At 39.2% G+C, this 18,556-nt stretch overlaps 2 protein-coding genes across 3 annotated transcripts; one reads left to right on the top strand and one right to left on the bottom strand.

Moving 5' to 3' along the window:
- The first annotated feature begins 1,259 nt into the window (after window positions 1–1,259).
- LOC130431862 (prosaposin-like) lies at window positions 1,260–10,120 on the top strand. Its single transcript, XM_056761082.1, has 14 exons — window positions 1,260–1,419; window positions 5,363–5,496; window positions 5,579–5,653; window positions 5,728–5,853; window positions 6,169–6,354; window positions 6,451–6,594; window positions 6,700–6,756; window positions 7,868–8,032; window positions 8,128–8,220; window positions 8,312–8,495; window positions 8,590–8,753; window positions 8,984–9,064; window positions 9,145–9,252; window positions 9,358–10,120. Exons 1-14 carry the CDS (start codon window positions 1,389–1,391, stop codon window positions 9,391–9,393), a joined length of 1,584 nt encoding a protein of 527 aa, XP_056617060.1. The 5' UTR covers window positions 1,260–1,388; the 3' UTR covers window positions 9,394–10,120.
- Window positions 10,121–10,659: 539 nt separating this feature from the next.
- On the bottom strand, window positions 10,660–18,190 carry LOC130431860 (broad substrate specificity ATP-binding cassette transporter ABCG2-like). Of its 2 annotated transcripts, XM_056761079.1 has the most exons (16): window positions 17,380–18,190; window positions 17,105–17,265; window positions 16,947–17,006; window positions 16,647–16,764; window positions 16,261–16,416; window positions 15,933–16,090; window positions 15,632–15,783; window positions 15,473–15,556; window positions 13,578–13,753; window positions 13,318–13,469; window positions 12,544–12,633; window positions 12,341–12,465; window positions 12,055–12,209; window positions 11,837–11,926; window positions 11,640–11,692; window positions 10,660–11,556 (listed from the first exon to the last, which is right to left on the bottom strand). In XM_056761079.1, exons 2-16 carry the CDS (start codon window positions 17,239–17,241, stop codon window positions 11,409–11,411), a joined length of 1,854 nt encoding a protein of 617 aa, XP_056617057.1. In that variant the 5' UTR covers window positions 17,242–17,265; window positions 17,380–18,190; the 3' UTR covers window positions 10,660–11,408. The 2 variants fall into 2 exon arrangements, with proteins under 2 accessions (XP_056617057.1, XP_056617056.1); XM_056761078.1 differs by lacking the exon at window positions 17,380–18,190 and having other exon boundaries at window positions 17,105–17,368.
- Between the last annotated feature and the right edge of the window lie 366 nt (window positions 18,191–18,556).

Consider the following 18,556-nt stretch of genomic DNA (forward strand, 5'->3'; position numbering starts at 1 on the left):
CAGGACATGGAAGATTTTGTCATCTGATGGATCATGACACCACTTCTGCACCAAACAAATAAATATCGTCATTGTTTTATACTTGAAAAGTGTATTTACTTGATATATATGTGATATGTTATTTATGGCAAAACAATTACTTTAGAAATTCAGAAGACTTAAATGCTTTGATAGAAATAAAAATAAAATTCACACACTCAGGCCTCACAATCTTTTTTAACAGAGCAAGTTGGTCCACAATAACGATAATTTCGTCGCTGTCCTTTTTGTCGTAAATCATTATAATTAGTCACTCTTTATATTTGTCAAAAATCTAAATATTAAAAGGTATGTCAACATTGTATACAGTGTTTTTGCCCATTTCTTTTAGAAACAGAGAATTTGGATATACAAGGTTTCAGTGACGATGTATAGCTGATACAATGTGATTGTTTTCAAGGGACTTTAAAGAGCTATAGGAAGCACTGTTCAATATGCAGAGCTTGGAAAAAGAACAATCCAATCTACTTCTTTTGGAGACGATAAAATAAACTAATTGGAGACGTTAAACACATCAGTATTCACATTCACGGACTGATAAAATCAAGTTAAATCAATGTTACTGTTACTAACCATACAAAGTCCAAATGTTCTTTGTTTCTTACAACTGTTCTATCTAAGATTTTTTCTTTTGTAGATTTTGGGAGGCCTCGATTAATGTTGTCAGTACATTTTTTCATTTACTGGGGTTTGTTTTTAAGAAGTCTCTAATAAATATGTTAGAATTAGAATTATTACAAGCATTCACATTCTGGATGTTTTGCACTAGACATAATGTAACAGAAACATTTAATTTGTATTTGATGAGGCAATTCTAGAGTATAGCAACATGTACACATGTAATGCAAGCAATCATGTTCATGTTCAGACAAGCTGATTTCTAAATAATGTTTAAGCAGTATAACTGTTAAAAAATATGACATATGCAGACAAAATCAATGCAAGACAAAACAAGCAATTATACAGTTGGACTAAATTCTATAACTGCTGTGAGATATAGACCATGTGACAACTAGCCAGTAATAAACCAAACAACTGCCAACACAGAAATATGGAGTGTTGCGCTTATGCTGCTCACACCAATCGGCCATGACATCCAAATAACGCGAGAGCAGTTCGAAAGTTATGCTCTAGCATGGATCTCGCGGTATTGTGATGTCATACATCGATAGGTTTGCGCACGCAGGATGAAGTCAAACGTTCCAGTCACGTGTTTGTTCAGCGAGCGGTCAGCTGACAGTGAGATCAGCATAAAGCTTCATCACACGACAACACTGCGGCATAAACACCTTCATTTGACACAGACGAGACCTAACGAGTTTAAAGAGAAGCCTTTTCACCGACACACGATGCTTCTCACGCTGCTTTTTATTTCCACAGGTAATATACGCCTCTCTTTTGCTCTCTTTCATATGATTTTGCGCGATGTTTCGTCACATCAGTGTTCAGCAGCTGAAACGTAGTTAATGGCGCTGGATCTGTTTGGTAAACATGTCATGTAGGTTGGCAAGTTAACCGTCGTGAGCGTGCTTAAAATATACTACAATTTATACTAACGAAGGTTTTATTATAATGCAACTAACAGTGTTTAAATGAACGGGTTCCCTTCTAGGTTGTCCATTTCCAAATCCGTAATTTACCGCTAGCAAACCAGCTAACTTGGGTGTTATCTAACAAGCGTAACGTTACCGTCAATAAATTGCGCAGAAGTGTTAATACGATTTAATATTTCATTTTTAAACATTTATTTGAGCGTCTGTCTTATTCAAGTTATACTTCGGTTAGTAAGTGCAGTATTGGTTTTTGTCGCAGTAGTTTTTATTACCAGAAACTTGATCCCGTTAAAGTCTGTTTGACCAGAGGAGACTCTTATCCGTCCTCAATCATTTCTTTGTAATGTTAAAATGTATGAAGTCTCTTTTGATCAGGAAAATTTCAACGGTCTTTAGATTTTTCAATAATCTTGCCTGTTTACTCTAAAAGAGTTGTCTAATCCTGACAGTGTTAATGAAACCTGTTTTTCAAGGTTGCCCCCTGTACAAATATACCCGGACTTTTTTGAGACGTCATACCCTAAACTATAGGAAGTAATTTTATTTTTTCGGGTATAAGTCTCTGTTCTCTTAGAAAAAGGTCGCTTCCGCGTTTTTGTTTGTCAGGTCCACTTGTCATTAGCCTGTAGCTGTTTTGAGCTTTCACATCTTCTTTGTTCATCAAATGCAGAATTTCTTCAAGAATCTACAAGAAGAACATGATGTCTCGTTTCTATTTATGAGTTCTGGATTTTGCAAACACAACCTGTCTTTTTATAGAGCTGTTGTGTATTTGCAGTATGCTCAAGTTAAAGTCCCAGTGAAATTAAACATGACAATTCTTATTTTTATTATACCCTCATAATCTACAGTTAAAATCTTCAAGCATCCCTTAACTTTTTCCCTTCAACTGTAAGTCTGCTGCCAGTTTCATTTCAAAATCAATGCAACTGCTATTTTTACACATCAATCAATACACCTATTTCACAAAATGGCGACAGTGAACGGAAGTAGTGGAGAACTTTTTCTGCACTGCTGACATAGGCATTCACTTATTCATTTTTTCAAATGTTTTAATTGTATTTACCATAAACAAAAGAAGCATATGTTGTCCGATTTATTCATGGTTTATTGGAAGATGTAACCACGCCAACCACGCCCACTAATTTTCTCCTGTGAAATTAATTTTCACTCGGAAATGCGTCAGAATACGGAAGTAAAAAATGATCGCAAATTCCGTTTCACGGGGACTTTAAATGTTGGCTTTTAAGCTGTGGGCTTTTTTAAACATCTGATTTTTAAAATATATATTTTAACGTTTTTAGTTTCTTAATATATACTTTCAGGAAAGGTCTTCTGACTTCTGATCTTACAATGAGTGAATGGATTTAAACCTCTTCCATGACCTTTAAAATGTAAATGACCCACTTACTGCTAGTTCTTTAGCTATTGTTTTCTTTGGTTGAGACTCACGACCCTTTTAGCTTGCACCTTTTGGTTTTTATTTATTTTTGTTTTATACACTATTTCTGTGGAAACAACACAAAATGTTAAATGAAAATCCAGTAGACCTCTGCAAAGAATCAATAACTAGTCATTTTAATTTAAATTAATATACAATTCATTATTAATGTAAATCAATATTAACAAAAATCAAATATAAAATAAATTGTTATAGCCTACAACGTACCTGTAGTTAAAGGTACAGTTTGTACGAATTTTGCAGTAAAATATCCAAAAACCACTAGGCCAATGTTATATATATTTTTTTCAGCTGAGTACTTGCAATATCTCAAATGTTTCCAACTGCTTATAAATCCTGAGAAAATCATCATTCTAAACTGTGGACCAGGGCTGTCAAGTCGCATGTCAATGGTGTCATATCTGCGTTACCCTTTGTTACCGCCTTTACTGACGACGGTAGTAGTTTGTACCATCAGTCCATCTAGAATTATTACAAATGATGTGTGTACATTGAAAATAACTTTTACTATGATTGTTTAAACACTTAAAACTGTGCAGTGTTATCACACCATCGAAATGGACAATTACTGTAACATCTATGACTAACAATTACGTTTTAAACCTGACATTACTCAGATCTGATTCATTATAATGAAATAAAATGATTTCATCAAACGCAACATTTATAAAACTTTTCCTCTTCTGCAAACATGATTTGTCGTACCTGTCTGATTGATACATCAGCGGTGGAGTTTAAGACAACATATCCCATCATTCCACGCTTCGACACAGTGTCAAGCTACACGATTGTTGTTTTGATCGTGCGCCCTGTAGCAGCGATTTCTACAAACCGTACCTTAAACTTCACTTGTGTCTGATTAAACTGTCTATATTGAACAAGTTTCTGGTTGGCTCCGTGGTATAACAAACAGAGTGAAGAATTTCTGAAATGAACTTGATTTTTGTTGTCAACAAGGAAACTGACTGATTTGGTCTCTTACACAATTGACTTCTGGATCAGAAGAGGTTGATAGTTGATTATTGATGGGTGACGTGTTTTTAATTTTTATAGCCAAAGATCATAATTCATCACATTATAATGCAGTGTTCTCCATTGATGACACTGCTTGTGATTTAGATTGAAATGGCAGTTTTTTTTCTGCCATCTCAACATAATATAAGGAGAACAATTGTATCACGAGAATTTTGGTATCAATTGTCTGTTAAATTTGGGTTTTTCCAGTTTGCACACAAGTTCTGGGCTACTTTTTAAAATCCTTAGTTTTTGTAACTTGATATTTTTAAATGGCTTGCTGTTTGTTACCTTTTGTGGTTTTAGGACTGGCAGATAAAACACTGTGGCTTAAACCTCTCATAAGCTCAGTAACAGCTCATAGTTTGAAAACGGGTTGTGAAACCCTGAAGTATGTAGTTGTTCATGTTTTTGCAGCTAGATGAAGTTTTCCATTAGATAAGTTTCATTTCAACATTGTGTTGACTCTGAACTAGGGCTGTTCCACATTTACATAAACACAAAATGAATCCGCGCAGTGCACATGCATAAATAATGAACACATACTCGTGTAGATATTTAAGAAAAATACAAAAAGGAATAAATGTTTACATATAATTTAATTTGTATATAAATTAGGGATGGGCATTTAAGCACAAATAATATTTGATCTTCGCTGGGAATTATTTGAAAATTCTAAGAAAATCACACCCCAACATGCTGCACACACACACACACACACACACACTCATGTATAGGCTACAGTACACACACATAAACCGAGAGAACCACGTAGAGAGACACAAAGATTGAGAGGAGAGACCATTCACACCTTCCATTTTCGTGTTGACAAACTGTTTAATTCATTGGTTGGGGAATAAGATATCTTAAATGGACAGTTCAGCCAAAAATGAAAATTTGATCATTTGCTCACCATCAGGTTGTTACAAACCTGTTGAAATGTCTTTGTTTTGCTACACACAAAGGAAGCTATTTGGTGGAATGTCAGTAACGGGCAGATCTTGTTCCCCATTTACTGCCATAATATTTACTTTCCCTACTATGGCATTTAATGGGGGGGAGGGGGGGCGAGATCTGCTCTTCCAAATATCTTCCTTTGTGTTTAGCAAAATACATTTAAACATGTTTGTAGTAAAGGGCGAGTAAATGACAGAATTTTAAATTGTGGGTGAACTGTCACTTTAATTCAAGCCATATACTTATTTAAGAATAGCTTGCTGAAACATTAATATAATAAACATAACTAAATGATGGAAAATATTATGAACATGGTCAATTATTTTGATCTTTCTAGCTGTGGCAACTCCCTTACTGGGTACAGAGCAGTGTGCCCGCGGCCCCCCCTACTGGTGCCAGAGTGTCAAGACCGCTTCTGTATGTGGTGCGGTCCAACACTGCCAACAGAATGTGTGGAACAAGCCTCAGATGGTGAGTGGACCTGATTCTCAAATGCACTTTAGTCTTCCAGTGAATAATTCACAAGTACTAAGTGTGCAATACTTCCTTGTAGAAATCTGTGCCATGTGACCTGTGCAAAGAGGTGTTGACTGTGGTGGAGCAGCTGCTGAAAAATAACAGCACCGAGGTATGTTCACATGGCGATGGCAAAGGTTTGAGATTTTAATTATTTTGCAGTGTCTAAACTTTTGTTAACTCTAGGGTGAAGTCCTTAGCTACATGGAGAAGGCCTGTCAGTTGATCCCTGATGAGGGCTTGTCTGATCAATGCAAGGAGATTGTGGACACCTACTTCCCCGTTATCATGGGCATCATCGAAGGAGAGCTGGTGAGCTCAACGTTCTTCTCTTCCTCTTTAATGGATTGCATAACATGCTTTAACATTTTTGTTGAAGTGAGTTTCTGATGGAAAGCAGTACTGAAAGTGAGAATACTTCAGCTCTCCCACAAGCTGCTCACTAAGGCTTAGTAAATTGTGAACCTCATACTGAAGCTAAGGTGTCTAGTGGACAGAGAAAGTGTCTTTCAAAGCTCATCTTGGAGTCCTTTTAAAGAGGACTATGACTTCGGTCTGTTGACTTGGCCGAAGATCCTATGTCCATGTCATTCTTTACAAACACTGCTCTGTTCAACTCTCTCACAGGACAACCCTGGTGTGGTGTGTGGTGCTCTTGGTCTGTGCGTCTCCCAGCAGGAAGCTCTGGCTAAAGCTCAGCTCATGTCCAATGAGATTCCTGAAATGGACCTGACCCAGCGTGTCGACCCTTTCCTGCTCAACATCCCTCAGCTTCTCTACCCCCAAGAGAAAGCCAACGAGCCCCCAACACCGGTGAGGAGTCATGGCGAGAAGAGCATGTTATTTTTCAGACGGCTCATTTGTAGTCCAGCTGTTTTTATCAACTTTTGTTTCGTCTTCATTCTGCAGAAGAATGGTGATGTGTGCCAGGACTGTGTTACATTCATCACTGACATTCAGACCCAGGCCAGAACCAACTCCTCATTTGTCAACACTCTACTTACACAAGTTGAGACCCAGTGTGATCTCCTTGGACCCGGCATGTCTGATATGGTAAAAACATTCGCAAAGACTCGCACTTGGATACCTTGAGCTCTTCCACTGCATTTTGTGCTGCAATTCCTTTTTACACGTTTGACTTATTTTCGGTTTCAACAGTGCAAGCAGTACATCAGCCAGTACGGCCCACTGGTTATTCAGCAGCTCATGTCTATGGTAAGTGATTTGTGGCTTACTTCTGTTTTATTTGTGAACTCTGGCGTCTTAAGAAGTGCAAGTCATGCACTCATTTCAGAAAACGAAAAACCAAATGGGTTTTAAAGTGTAGAGCTTGTTGCAGTTTTTGCAGTCAGGTGAACAAGGCTTTAGTTGTTGATGCTTCTGTTAAGCCACTCTGCCTGTCTGCCAGCTAAATCTACTTCTCTAATCACTTGTTTTCTGTTTATTCCCACCCTCATTTCCTTTCTCTTGTGTTTTTTTTATTTTTTTTCTCTGGACTACAGGAACAGGTGGGTCTCTTTGCACTGCCTGTTTCGTTTTATCTTAATCTGTCTGTCGTTTGACTGATCATCTGTTCCGTCTACTCATCTGAATGCTGTTAAAATAGACCTAACTCTTAGGGCGGTTTCACATTTGCACTTTTGGTGCGCATCTGTGTTCCATTTAATGTCCGAGTTCAGTTCGTTTCGATGATGAGAACGCTCGCTGTTTTCCGAGATGTTATGCATTTTGCCACCCTCTCCTGCCTTGGCGTTACAAGCGACGGTGTAAACCACTACAGGCTAGCTGACCCCAACGACCCATGATTCGGACCCAATTAAAATGAGACCCTAAGTGGGGGCAGGGGAAGCATCGAACTAGGGTTTGGACCAGACAATCAAACTAAATGTGAAACCACCCTTATATGTTGTGTTCGTTTGGTTTGTCGGCATATTACAAGACTAATCATTCATAGTGCACACATCCCAAGTGCAGGGTTTGGAATCTAGGAGAACATTGTAACTATTTTAAAAACAACAGAAGCCATATGTTTTACATTTGGTTTTGTTCAAGGTTCTTGAACATTAGATCATGCATGTGGCCGGTGTATTGCATGCGTCAGACTGGCACGGTGGTGAGAGACTCTGAGCTTGGGTTGACATTTATTATTGATAAAGGGTTTGTCAGAGTACTCAATGGATACTGCATGGCATCGTGGGAGATGTTTCACAAAAGTGCCAATCAGTGCATGTCTGATGAATATAGCTTGCTTTACCTCTGGAAGAGAAGTTGATTAAATGTGAATTTGCTGACCTTGTGTCTGTGTCTTCTTGAAATTCCAATGCAGCAACCCAAGGACATCTGTTTTCGTTCTGGTTTCTGCTCCTCGGGACTCAAGTCTGCACTCATGGAGATGCTTGTGCCTGCCAAATCCATCCCTGCTGAAATGTTCCCTGCAACCAAACTTGAGAAGCCTGCTGTAGGCAAGCCTGCTGTAGGCAAGCCAGCTAAGGTACAGTTTTGTTTTACCCATTCCTTTTTTGCAAGGGATCTGGAGCAAATAAATGGAGCAGGTCTGTAACTGGTTTTGCTTGTTGGTGTTGACAGGATATGAGGCGCGTGCGTGATTCTCCTCAGTGTGCCATCTGTGAGTTTATGATGAAGGAGCTTGAGAGTATGGTTCAGGATCACACAACTGAGGTACGAGGCCACCTATGACATTCTCTTATTTGCCAGACTGCCAGAACAAATGGACTGAAGACTTGAGTTTATCATAATTTTTTGTTTTCAGCAAGAAATCGTGCAGGCTGTGGAGAAGGTGTGCGACGTCTTGCCCTCCAGCCTCACCGCTCAGTGCAAGGACCTGATTGAAGCCTATGGACAGGCCATCGTTGAACTGCTGGTGCAGGAGGCTGACCCCAAAACCATCTGCACTTTTCTCAGCCTCTGCAAGGAGGCCAGCCGCACTTTTATCTGTACGTGTCAACAATGCATGCCTCCTTTTTTATCGCAGTATTCTTGAGGTTCTAGTTCAGGTTTGAATGAGACATTTTGTGTTTGCTATTGCAGCTGTAATGGACAAGACCAGATATGAGGCGGGTGGTTTCTGTGACGTGTGTAAGATGGCAGTGCGTTACGTGGATGGCATCCTCGAGCAGAACGCCACTCAGGCTCAGATCGAAGAGGCCGTGAGGAAGGTCTGCAACTTCCTGCCTGACGCTGTCAAAGACGAGGTGCCTATTTCGAAAAACTTTCATTTGCATATTACACATCTGCTTGCCACATGAGTAAAATGGAGAATATTGATGAAAAAGTTCACATTGCAGGTTTGAACTTGAGCTAGCAATAGCATAGTAGTATAATAAAAGGACTGGTCATACTGATCTGGTAAAATAAAAAATGACCAAACGGAACTATGTAATCAGTCAGGAGTTTGTGACTGACATGTGTTCTCTCTCTGCAGTGTGATCAGCTCATTGAGCAGTATGAACCTCTGCTGGTACAGCTGCTGCTCCAGACACTGGATCCCGACTTTGTCTGCATGGTGAGAGTACTCTCTCATGCTCTCTTTAACATGGTATCATATGTTTGTGTCTCTGACTTTTTGTGTGTTATGGTGTACAGAAGCTGGGAGCGTGTCCAGAGGCAGTGCAAAGACTGCTGGGATTGGATCAGTGCAGCTGGGGACCAGCTTACTGGTGTAAGAACGTGGAGACCGCTTCACGCTGTAATGTGAGTGTTCATATAGCATCGTCCATACAGGGCTAGTCAAATCATGATTAAATGCATTAATAGTCAAATGTTTGGTTTAAAAGCATCTTACTCTGTGTGTTGTAGGCATTGGAGCACTGCAGGCGCCACGTATGGAGTTAAAGGATGTGCCGAACATTCCAGAACTATCTTGGGAAACGGAAGGAGAATTACTGTAGCTCTGCTTTCCTGTAGTCAAATCAATAATTGTTTTTTGTTTTTAATTTTGACAGATTTAAATGCCATCATAGCAGATTTAAAAGCCTACTGTCAGGGACTGCACAGCTTTTGAGAAAAATATTTTTGGGGGGGCAGGGGGTTTGAAGGAGTGTGAGTAACAGGTGAGGCTATATGGGAAATAATTGCACTGAAACTGGCATTTGTGCTTTCTAAAGGGGATTTTTTTTTTTAGTTTTAAAATGTTGTTTTAGATGTAAGTTGTAACTTCAAATATGCACAGAAAGTCTTGTGAGAGAAGTGTAGTTGGTGCCTTCATGATGAGAAGGGTCTGAGGAATGAGACAGAAATGTGTCTTGACAGTTTTCGGACTCCCTGATATCCCTGCCTCTTGAACTGATGTAAACTGAGAACAAATCACCTGTGAGGCCACTGACTTTTTAATGGATAACATTTTGATCCTAATGGTAATTGATTCTCTTTAACTTGTCATTGTTGTGTCTGTTATTAATGAGTTTTGGGGAAAAGTCTGACTTGTCTCTTCTGACCTTCATACTAATTGATCTTTCATCGCTCACTAAATGTTTTCAATAATGATCCGGTTTTATCTTGTGCTTCACTTTGAACATTGTCTTCTGTTTTAAACAAATGAAATTAAACCGACCTAAATCCATTTCTTTGTGGTTTTGTTTTATATACCACCTTTGTTTACATGGTTTAAGCCTTATGCAAATGACACAGATCTCTACATCTCCTTAAATTAACAAGAATGTATATTTAAAAAGCTTGCAATAAATTTAGATCTATGGCTTCCTGCAATAAACACTATGGCCTGGTTTCAAAGACAATGCTTAGTTTAAACCAGGACTATGCCTTAGTTGGATTAGGACATTTGACTCACTTTTATAAAAATATTTTCGAAAGAAACATTACCTTGTGTGCATCTTCAGACAAAACAATGGTTATTTTCAGTTGAGACCGGTTCATCATTCATTTAAGTCTGGGACTTGTCTTTAGCCTTGTTTGTGGAACCGGGCCTATATTTTATCCCTATATTTAAGTGTCATGCTTGCAAATGCATATTTACAGAAATTTTTGGAAATCCCATTTTGTGTGGAAAGTTTTGAAGCATTTATTTCAGGCCCCAGGTCTGTTCACATTGATCAATGATAGTCCACTACTTTGTACAGCATTTTTAAGTTGTTGCGACAATTCATAGTGTCCAGTGATTTTTATTTGGCTGCTGTTTGGTTTAAGGTTTAAAGCTTTAGTAGAGAAATTGTTTTGCTGCTTATAAAAAACATAAAGGAGAAAAGGCACCACAACCGACGTGGAGTGGACTTCCGACATTCATTTGATGTCAGTGCTTCACTATAAAAAGTGATTTGTCAATAAAAACAGCAATCAGTTATAGCACCATACCTTGATACAATCATGTTCATTTGGGGCTGGTTTCCCAGACAGGGATTGGATTAAAACAGGATTAGCCCTTTGTTAAACTGCTACATTTAAACAGTCTTTTACAAGCATGCCTGACAAAAAGGAGTGTGCATTTTGAAACGAAACAATGGCACTGATGTATTTCAAGATATTTCCGTTGAAGCGGTTCTCAGTTTAGACAACTTAAACATTTATTTTAGTCTAGGGCTAGTCTATAACCTAAAACCCGTTGAAACATTGCAAATGTTTTTGGCAGTAATGGATTGGAAATGGCTTGATACGTCTCAAAAATATAAAAACAAATCTATAAGTCCAAATAAAAAGCTCATAGATTTAACAACATAGCATCTTCAGCGTCTATATTCAGTTTACAGTTTAAATATAAAATGAAACATCTAAAAAAAACATTCCACAAACTTCACACATTACAGCACCACAGGCCGATTCAGAGGTAGAGGTTAAAGATTCAGATTGCACACTCGGCTGTAAATATATGACGCATATCTGTATAGCTTAAAATGTCACTTCCATCGATTGATCCGCCGTAGCTGCACGTAAGCAAGAATCAAACACGTGCACATGATGCCTGCCAGAGCTACCTGATTCTGCCAGAAACCCCATGTGCTGTAGTCTATCTCCTGACGATCAAGATACATTTCACCAGTCATCCTGCCAACAACACAAGCACCTTCATTTACTTCTGTCTCATACACTGAACTATGATTTAGATTGACTTCAGTAGACGGTCTTACGTGGTAAAGTTACTGGTGAAGACTTGATCCTTCAACTCATTGACAGCAAGTGCCTAATGGAAAGAGTTAGTTTTATTAAATGAACCTGCAAATAGACACCATAAGGACATAAAAATTCCTTCAGTATTAACTCAACCTGAAAAATTTAACATTTTAAACGTTTGGAACAACGTGATTTTTGGTGAAATATTCCTTACATTGTAGCCATATCGGAACATACTGGCCCACTTAAGCCATGACATCCAGCTCAACATTGAATTCAGATTGACTAGGAAACCGCCAAACACCTGAGAACACACAGAGGCTAGTAAACATCTGCCGGGATGAACTGACCTCAGATATTGCTGCAGGCTTTATATACTTAGCACATGACAAAAACTTCTGGGTTCATTTGTAAAGGGATGAATAAACTCACCATCATAAAGACAAATGGAATAGCAATGAGGATGTTAGCCATGGCGAAGGAGCCAACGCTGGCACTGACCAGAAAGGCCAGACTCACGGCTGACAGACTGATCAGACTCATAGTGAGACAGTACAGAAAGAAAGCCTCCACATCCGGCTTCAGACCTGCACACAGACAGAACGGTTTTCAATCTCTTGTCAGTGAAAAAATGGGACTAATACCCCACCTTCAAAAAAAGTGAGAAGTTGAGGTCAAAGTTCACCGCTGTCCGCTCAGTCTCAGCACCGCTACTCACCCATCATGAAGTACGGGATGGCAGAGAAAATGAATACAGGAAGGATGCGGTTTGGTAGGAGGTCAGCGAACACCTTAGACATGAAGTACACAGATGTGCGGTAGTATCCGCTCGAGTTTTCATGACTGTGGATGACAGGACAGAAACAATTTTAAAGATCTCACTCTTAAGTCTAAATATCAGACTTGTCTGTACAGACTTACATGAAGAGAACTCTCTCACTGATAAACAGCTCGACTGCAGACAGATTGCCAAACACCATGTTGATGACCAGAAAGAAGAACGCTCCTGTTCTGAAGAGAGAGAGCCAACACACTGTGTCTTGACAATGTCTTCATACAACGTTTTGTAATAACTACTTGAACATGTTGGTGCCCAAATGTATACACAAGTAAGGTGTGTGTACCTGTCAGTATAATTGCAGTGGAACTTGATGTTCCAAATATGGTAAGAGGTGTTAAATTTCTATCACACGCTTGCAGTATTTGACCAATCACTATGCACTGGTTAACTGGCCAATCATAGCGCACCCTGCTTCTCAGAGCGATGAGCTTTTTTGCAAAAAATCAGCGAGTTTCAGTGAGGCGGAGCAGAGAGGAGATACAAACATGCACGGTATGTGAAAAATACAGCGTTTTAGACCTTAAATCATGTATACACATTACATTACATGTTAAATAATCTCTAATATTCGTTTTAACCGTGTCATATGACCCCTTTTGTGACACATTTCGGTGGCAGCAGCGAACATGAGGTAAAACACTTATAAGCAAACTTTATGAATCAGGAGAGGATCCGAAACAATTATACTTCAAATGAAATAGAATTTTTATCTTCCGACAAGTAATATTTGGACTTGGACAAGTGAATGACAAATTTACTTGTCCGAAGGACAACCACATGAAATGCTTATTGTCAATCCCTGACTTGTCACATGCCCTTGACCGGATAAGAAAGATGTGGTGTGAGGTGCTCACCTGTTCTGAAGCGCCTCGGGTAACGTGTGTGGAATCTGGTAGTAGATCAGTCCCACCAAAATACCAAAGAAAATGTTGAGGAACACTTGTGCATAGGAAGTCTGTGGATTCCGCAAGATGTTTCTTACAGTTCTTCCGCTGACTAACATAAGCTGCAACATGGACAAATGTTTTATCTCAAACGTTTCAAAGGTCAAGCATCATAGGTCATTGCTGTCATTATCTGTTTATACTCGCCCAGCGTATCTGCTTCTGGGTACCTGATAGTAGAAAGGTGTAGCGTAACAGGCCCTGTTACCCGTCTTGACCTCAGGATCCAGGTCATCTGACATCCGTGTAAGCTGGTCTATCACTTTCATAAAATAGGGAGACTGTCTGTACTTCACACTGAGATGATTCTCATGTTCCTGTGTCGCATCGCTGCTGCTTAACTTCTCTACAAACACATCAGTGACATAGTTAGATGAGTATAGAATAACAACAGAACACTCGATTTTCCAATTGTCACTGTCAGAGAATAAAAGACAAAAACGATCAAATGTACACTTCTGACCTTTTGGACGACTCAATTTTATTAGCCATTGTGTTAAACAGTTGTTTTAAGATCAGTGTTATGCCAGTTACCATTTCTGCGTACGAGTAATAATACCGAAATGTATAAATGTGTGAGATATTTTTTGTTTGTACCGTTGGTGGTATAAAATCTAATGATTTTCGTATTCAGCATGTTAAACTTCACAAAGAAATGGTCAAAATTAAAGTGAAACTAAAATATAGAGAAAATAGACATAAAGAGAAAATATCTATCAGGCGACAACAGTGGTGCTCTAAGGGCTGAGCCACATACCGGTTCGTACCAAATACCAGTTTATATTTTTGATATGATATTCATTTTTTATTTTCATTCATATTCATATTCGCATTACCGCTCGTAATTTACCGGTGTATGTCGCTCAATCAACGTGCAGAACTTGGCGCAGTGCGAAACCGTTTCAGTGGGGTCCTTTTGCACTGTTGCACTGTGACCGGCCATTCAAACAGGCTGCGTCCAAATACCTCCACTTGCTGTCATTCCACTTGAAAACTTGACTACTTTCATGACGTAATTCCTGTTTTTGGCACTAGTGTTTTAGTGGGCGTGAAGATCCAAAGTAAGCATGTAGTGTTTCTAACCCAATGAGACACTTAGCAAGTGGAAACATATAACGTTAATTAATGTGGTGTTTAGTGTGCATTAAGTGCACTGCCCTTTGGCACTTTTAAGACATTGGACACACTAGAACTCTTTTTCCTGTTGCATGCACGCGCTCTCAAGTGGCCAAGACTGCAAGTGGGGGTATTTGGACGCAGCCACAGAATGCGTCTTTCTATGCCGGGGCACTACTTTATCATAATGTTTCTATATAAAAACGGAGGCGTCTGGATGTTTGCATGCGTCTTGCTATATTAAATATACCCACAAACAAACATTTTCAAAAAACGATCATGTTCCCCTAATATCTGCTCAATATATGCATATAATATGATGTGTTTTAAGTTTGAACTGTTTCTCTTTATGCTATGATGAGAAATAAGGGTCAGTTAGGAGGATTGACAGCATGATCTGATCGCTTTTCTCTCACTTATTTAATTTAAGCCATTGTTTTATGATAAAAAATATGATTTCAGGAAATCACGAATCCATTGTGACAATGTAAAACACAACAGACATATCACATGCATGTTTTAATGGTATAATTGTTACTATTTTGTTTTCAAATATAAATTTTGGGTGGATGCTTCTAACTCTTGAAGTTGAGAGCACCAGTGCTTCTAAGGAAAAAAGTGAATTTTGAGCCCTGGTCTCTATTTATTTGCTTAAATTTTATGTATACAAGTTACCTTTGTATGATATTCACTTGTTAAAGAATTCTAAACTTTCCTGTTATGATAGGGGATACTGTCACTGTCACCATGACAGTATAAAAGGGCATTTTAAGTCAATCAACAGCACTTTCCTTTCTCAATCAGTAGAAAATGAGGTACAAAAAATACCGCCATGTACCTGCAAACCGGTATAAATCTAAAAAAAATATCTGGAAACACTGTTATATTCATTTTTGGTCATATCGCCCAGCCCTACCAGACAAAGCATAATAACCGTGATATATATCACCTGTGTGATTTTGAGACGGGATGGTTCCGTTTATAACATCCAGGAAGAAGTCTGCTGGGTTGTTGAACGGCTCACACTTGTAACCTGTGAACAAGCAATGACGCAGTTAGAGAAATCACTTTTTGGGTGATTTATCCAGCACGGTGTGTCCGTCAATACCCAAGTCTTCAAAGTAGCCGATGGCTTTGTCTGCAGACCCTGCGTAGATGATTTCTCCTTTGTTCATGAGTGCGAGGTGATCAAACTGCCTGAAGATGGAGTAGCGTGGCTGGTGAATGGAGAAGATGACGGTCTTGCCCTTTTTGGAGAGCCTGAACAACAAACAGTATGTGTAAAAACTGGCTTCAACAGAGCGATATATATAAATAAATCTCACAAATGTCTGAAAGTCATATGTGTTGACGGAAAGTAAACACGACATTCTGAAGTGGAATGTGGTCCACATGAGAAGAGCTCATACTTCTGCAACAGTTCCATGATGGAGTTGGCAGTGTTGGCATCCAGACCTGTGGTGGGCTCGTCCAGGAACAGAAGAGAGGGGAAGGTGATGAGCTCCATACCGATGCTGCATCTCTTCTTCTCTCCACCAGAAACGCCACGCAGATACAACGTCCCAATCTGACAGACAGCGAGACGATAGAATGTCGAATCAAAATGGAAGTGGGTTAAAGGCTTAAGTATTGTTTTTCTCGACATAGTTTTGGTGACCTTGACCCAGTTTCTCAACATACACAGAGAATAAAAACTCAGTTTTCAACATTCTTTCAAATGTAATAAGGTTTCGTTACCTTAGTGTCTGCGCAGTCTTTAAGGCTGAGCTCCTGTATGACGGAGTTGACCCTCATCTCTTTATCCGATGAGGAAAACTCTTTCAATGACAGACGAAGATTGGCTGAGAAAGCCAGGTTCTCCCTTACAGTCAGAGTGCCGGTCAGAATATCATTCTGAAAAAACAATGCAAATACTATGATTGACATTTACAAATCACTTAAAGGGATACTCCGCCCCGAAATAAAAATGATGTCATGAATTGTGTTTGTTCCAAAGATATTTGGAAGAATCTTAGCAACTGACATTTCTGGGAAACCATTGACAACCATAGTAGGGAAAAATAATCAAAGGTTCCTTAGAACGGTTTGCTTTCCTACATTCAAACAAAAGTGTTTTCTCCCACCTGAACAACATAGGCAGAACAGAGCCTGAGGTCAGAGGTCACAACGTTGTTGTCCACAAGAACTCGACCTGATTGTAAGCCCTTTGGATCCTTCCGTCCTGCGATGACATCTAGAAGTCTAAAAGAAATGTTCAATAACTCAATACAGGTATATAACTCATATGTTTTCTGCACTTGAAAGACACATACTAATATATTTGTTGTTTTTGTATATAATCTCTCATAATCTTAATCCTCTTTATATTTATTTTCGATCTTTATGTTTTAATATACTGGAGAAATAACTGAGAATGAACTAACGATGTCTTTCCACTTCCAGTAGGTCCCATTATAGCATTCATTCCAGGGTTCAGGATTCCACTGCAAAAGAAAGAGCTAACATCACACTCACATAAAACATTAGTCAACACACTCAATTTCGGTCTATTTAAACATGTTTTGTCAGTTGCACACATCACCTGACATCTTTGAGGACCTGCTTTTCCACCCACTTCCGGCTGAACATTCCCTCTCGCTCCCGCACGCAGTATGTGAGATGCTGGAAGGTGACAGTGGGACCTGGAGCCTGAAAACACGCCACTGACTCCTCGAACATGATGTCTGTCTCTGAGACACCTGCCTACACGAGATAAAACACACGCAGTGGTGCTATTACATCACATCTGTTTAAATTCAACTGTGGAATCGATATACTCTCCCAATGTATGCGCTAGGACGGGGAAACGTAACGCACCCTGCCGCAAGCAGCGTGATGGCGTCACAACTGTTACCGCGCGTGACGCCATGCATTGTTTACAAGCGTAAATGAGATCAAACCGATTTTTTTTTACAAGCACGAAACCAGAAGAAGTGGCTGCACTTGACTTTGGTCTGTTTGTTGGTATTATCGTTTGAACAATAAAATAAATTCAGCACTTCCCCTTTTCCTGAGCACGAAAGCTAACGTTAACGTACACGTTTTTCATTACGGAAGCATGTGCTTTGTTTTCGGTGTCGTATCGAAATCGGACTCGGCATTAAACTTTAGAAACGTAACTGCAACTTTCAAAGTTTTAAAGTGCTTAACGATTACAAACTCTTAACATACCGCACATACATTAAAAACACGCATACACAACACAACTGAAGCGTGTGTTCACGTGATATCCAAGATAATCTACATTACATGCGTGTTAACTGTCCAGTCGCACATTACACGGTCATTTCCCTAATAACACGCTCGAGTGGTTTCTATATTTTATCTGAGAAATCGCTTCACGCTACGCTATTTAATAAGTTAAAGTTAGGGTGAAAATGAATGTCCATTCCATTGTGTTGAGAGATATTCAGTGGGATACACTACACAACCCGTGAGGCTCCTGCCTTCGGAGGGCTGGATTCATTCAAAGGACTCACACCCCCACGAGCATCTCAACACAATACAAGTGTATCTCTGTATATCTCTTCATATATCTGCACATTTATGCAGGTCACAGATTAAAAGTCACACAGAGCTGCTGCAGGATACAGTAACAGAGGAATTTGCCGGGTTGTCTGCCTATGAAGTGTGTGTGTTTGTGTTCAGCTGATGGACAAGGCTAATATCCGTGTCAAAATGGGAGAAAGAGGTCAGAAACATCAGGGATGTAAACCTCTGAATTAAATTCTGTTCCAGTAGGAACAACACAAGTATATTGTGTTATACTTTACTCTTTTGGCTTTCATTCTTAGTCACCCTTCACAATACATTCAAACTTATTTACAAAAAATCAAGGTGACACTATTTATATCCGCACAACTAAGCATTGAAACAAGACTTTAAATATGTTTTAGAATTGTGTGACTGTTTTCGTTCAAGTGTATCAAAACGTTTAACTGATAAGAGATGGCCTCAATCTAAACAGACATGGATTAAAGGTCACACAACTCAC

Source organism: Triplophysa dalaica, chromosome 11, assembly GCF_015846415.1.
Source record: "Triplophysa dalaica isolate WHDGS20190420 chromosome 11, ASM1584641v1, whole genome shotgun sequence".
NCBI classification, from domain to species: domain Eukaryota; kingdom Metazoa; phylum Chordata; class Actinopteri; order Cypriniformes; family Nemacheilidae; genus Triplophysa; species Triplophysa dalaica.

What these genes read in the sequence shown, in the direction of transcription:
- LOC130431860 (XM_056761079.1), bottom strand. Translation starts at nt 17,241, where the DNA reads ATGTTCGAGGAGTCAGTGGCGTGTTTTCAGGCTCCAGGTCCCACTGTC. An exon ending in GTTCTGCCTATGTTGTTCAG is followed by an intron (nt 16,417 to 16,646) that starts GTGGGAGAAAAC and finishes TTGTTTTTTCAG; the next exon opens with AATGATATTCTGACCGGCAC. An exon ending in CGGCTACTTTGAAGACTTGG is followed by an intron (nt 15,557 to 15,631) that starts GTATTGACGGAC and finishes GCTTGTTCACAG; the next exon opens with GTTACAAGTGTGAGCCGTTC.
- LOC130431862 (XM_056761082.1), top strand. Translation starts at nt 1,389, where the DNA reads ATGCTTCTCACGCTGCTTTTTATTTCCACAG. An exon ending in TGTGGAACAAGCCTCAGATG is followed by an intron (nt 5,497 to 5,578) that starts GTGAGTGGACCT and finishes ACTTCCTTGTAG; the next exon opens with AAATCTGTGCCATGTGACCT. An exon ending in CTGTAGGCAAGCCAGCTAAG is followed by an intron (nt 8,033 to 8,127) that starts GTACAGTTTTGT and finishes TGGTGTTGACAG; the next exon opens with GATATGAGGCGCGTGCGTGA.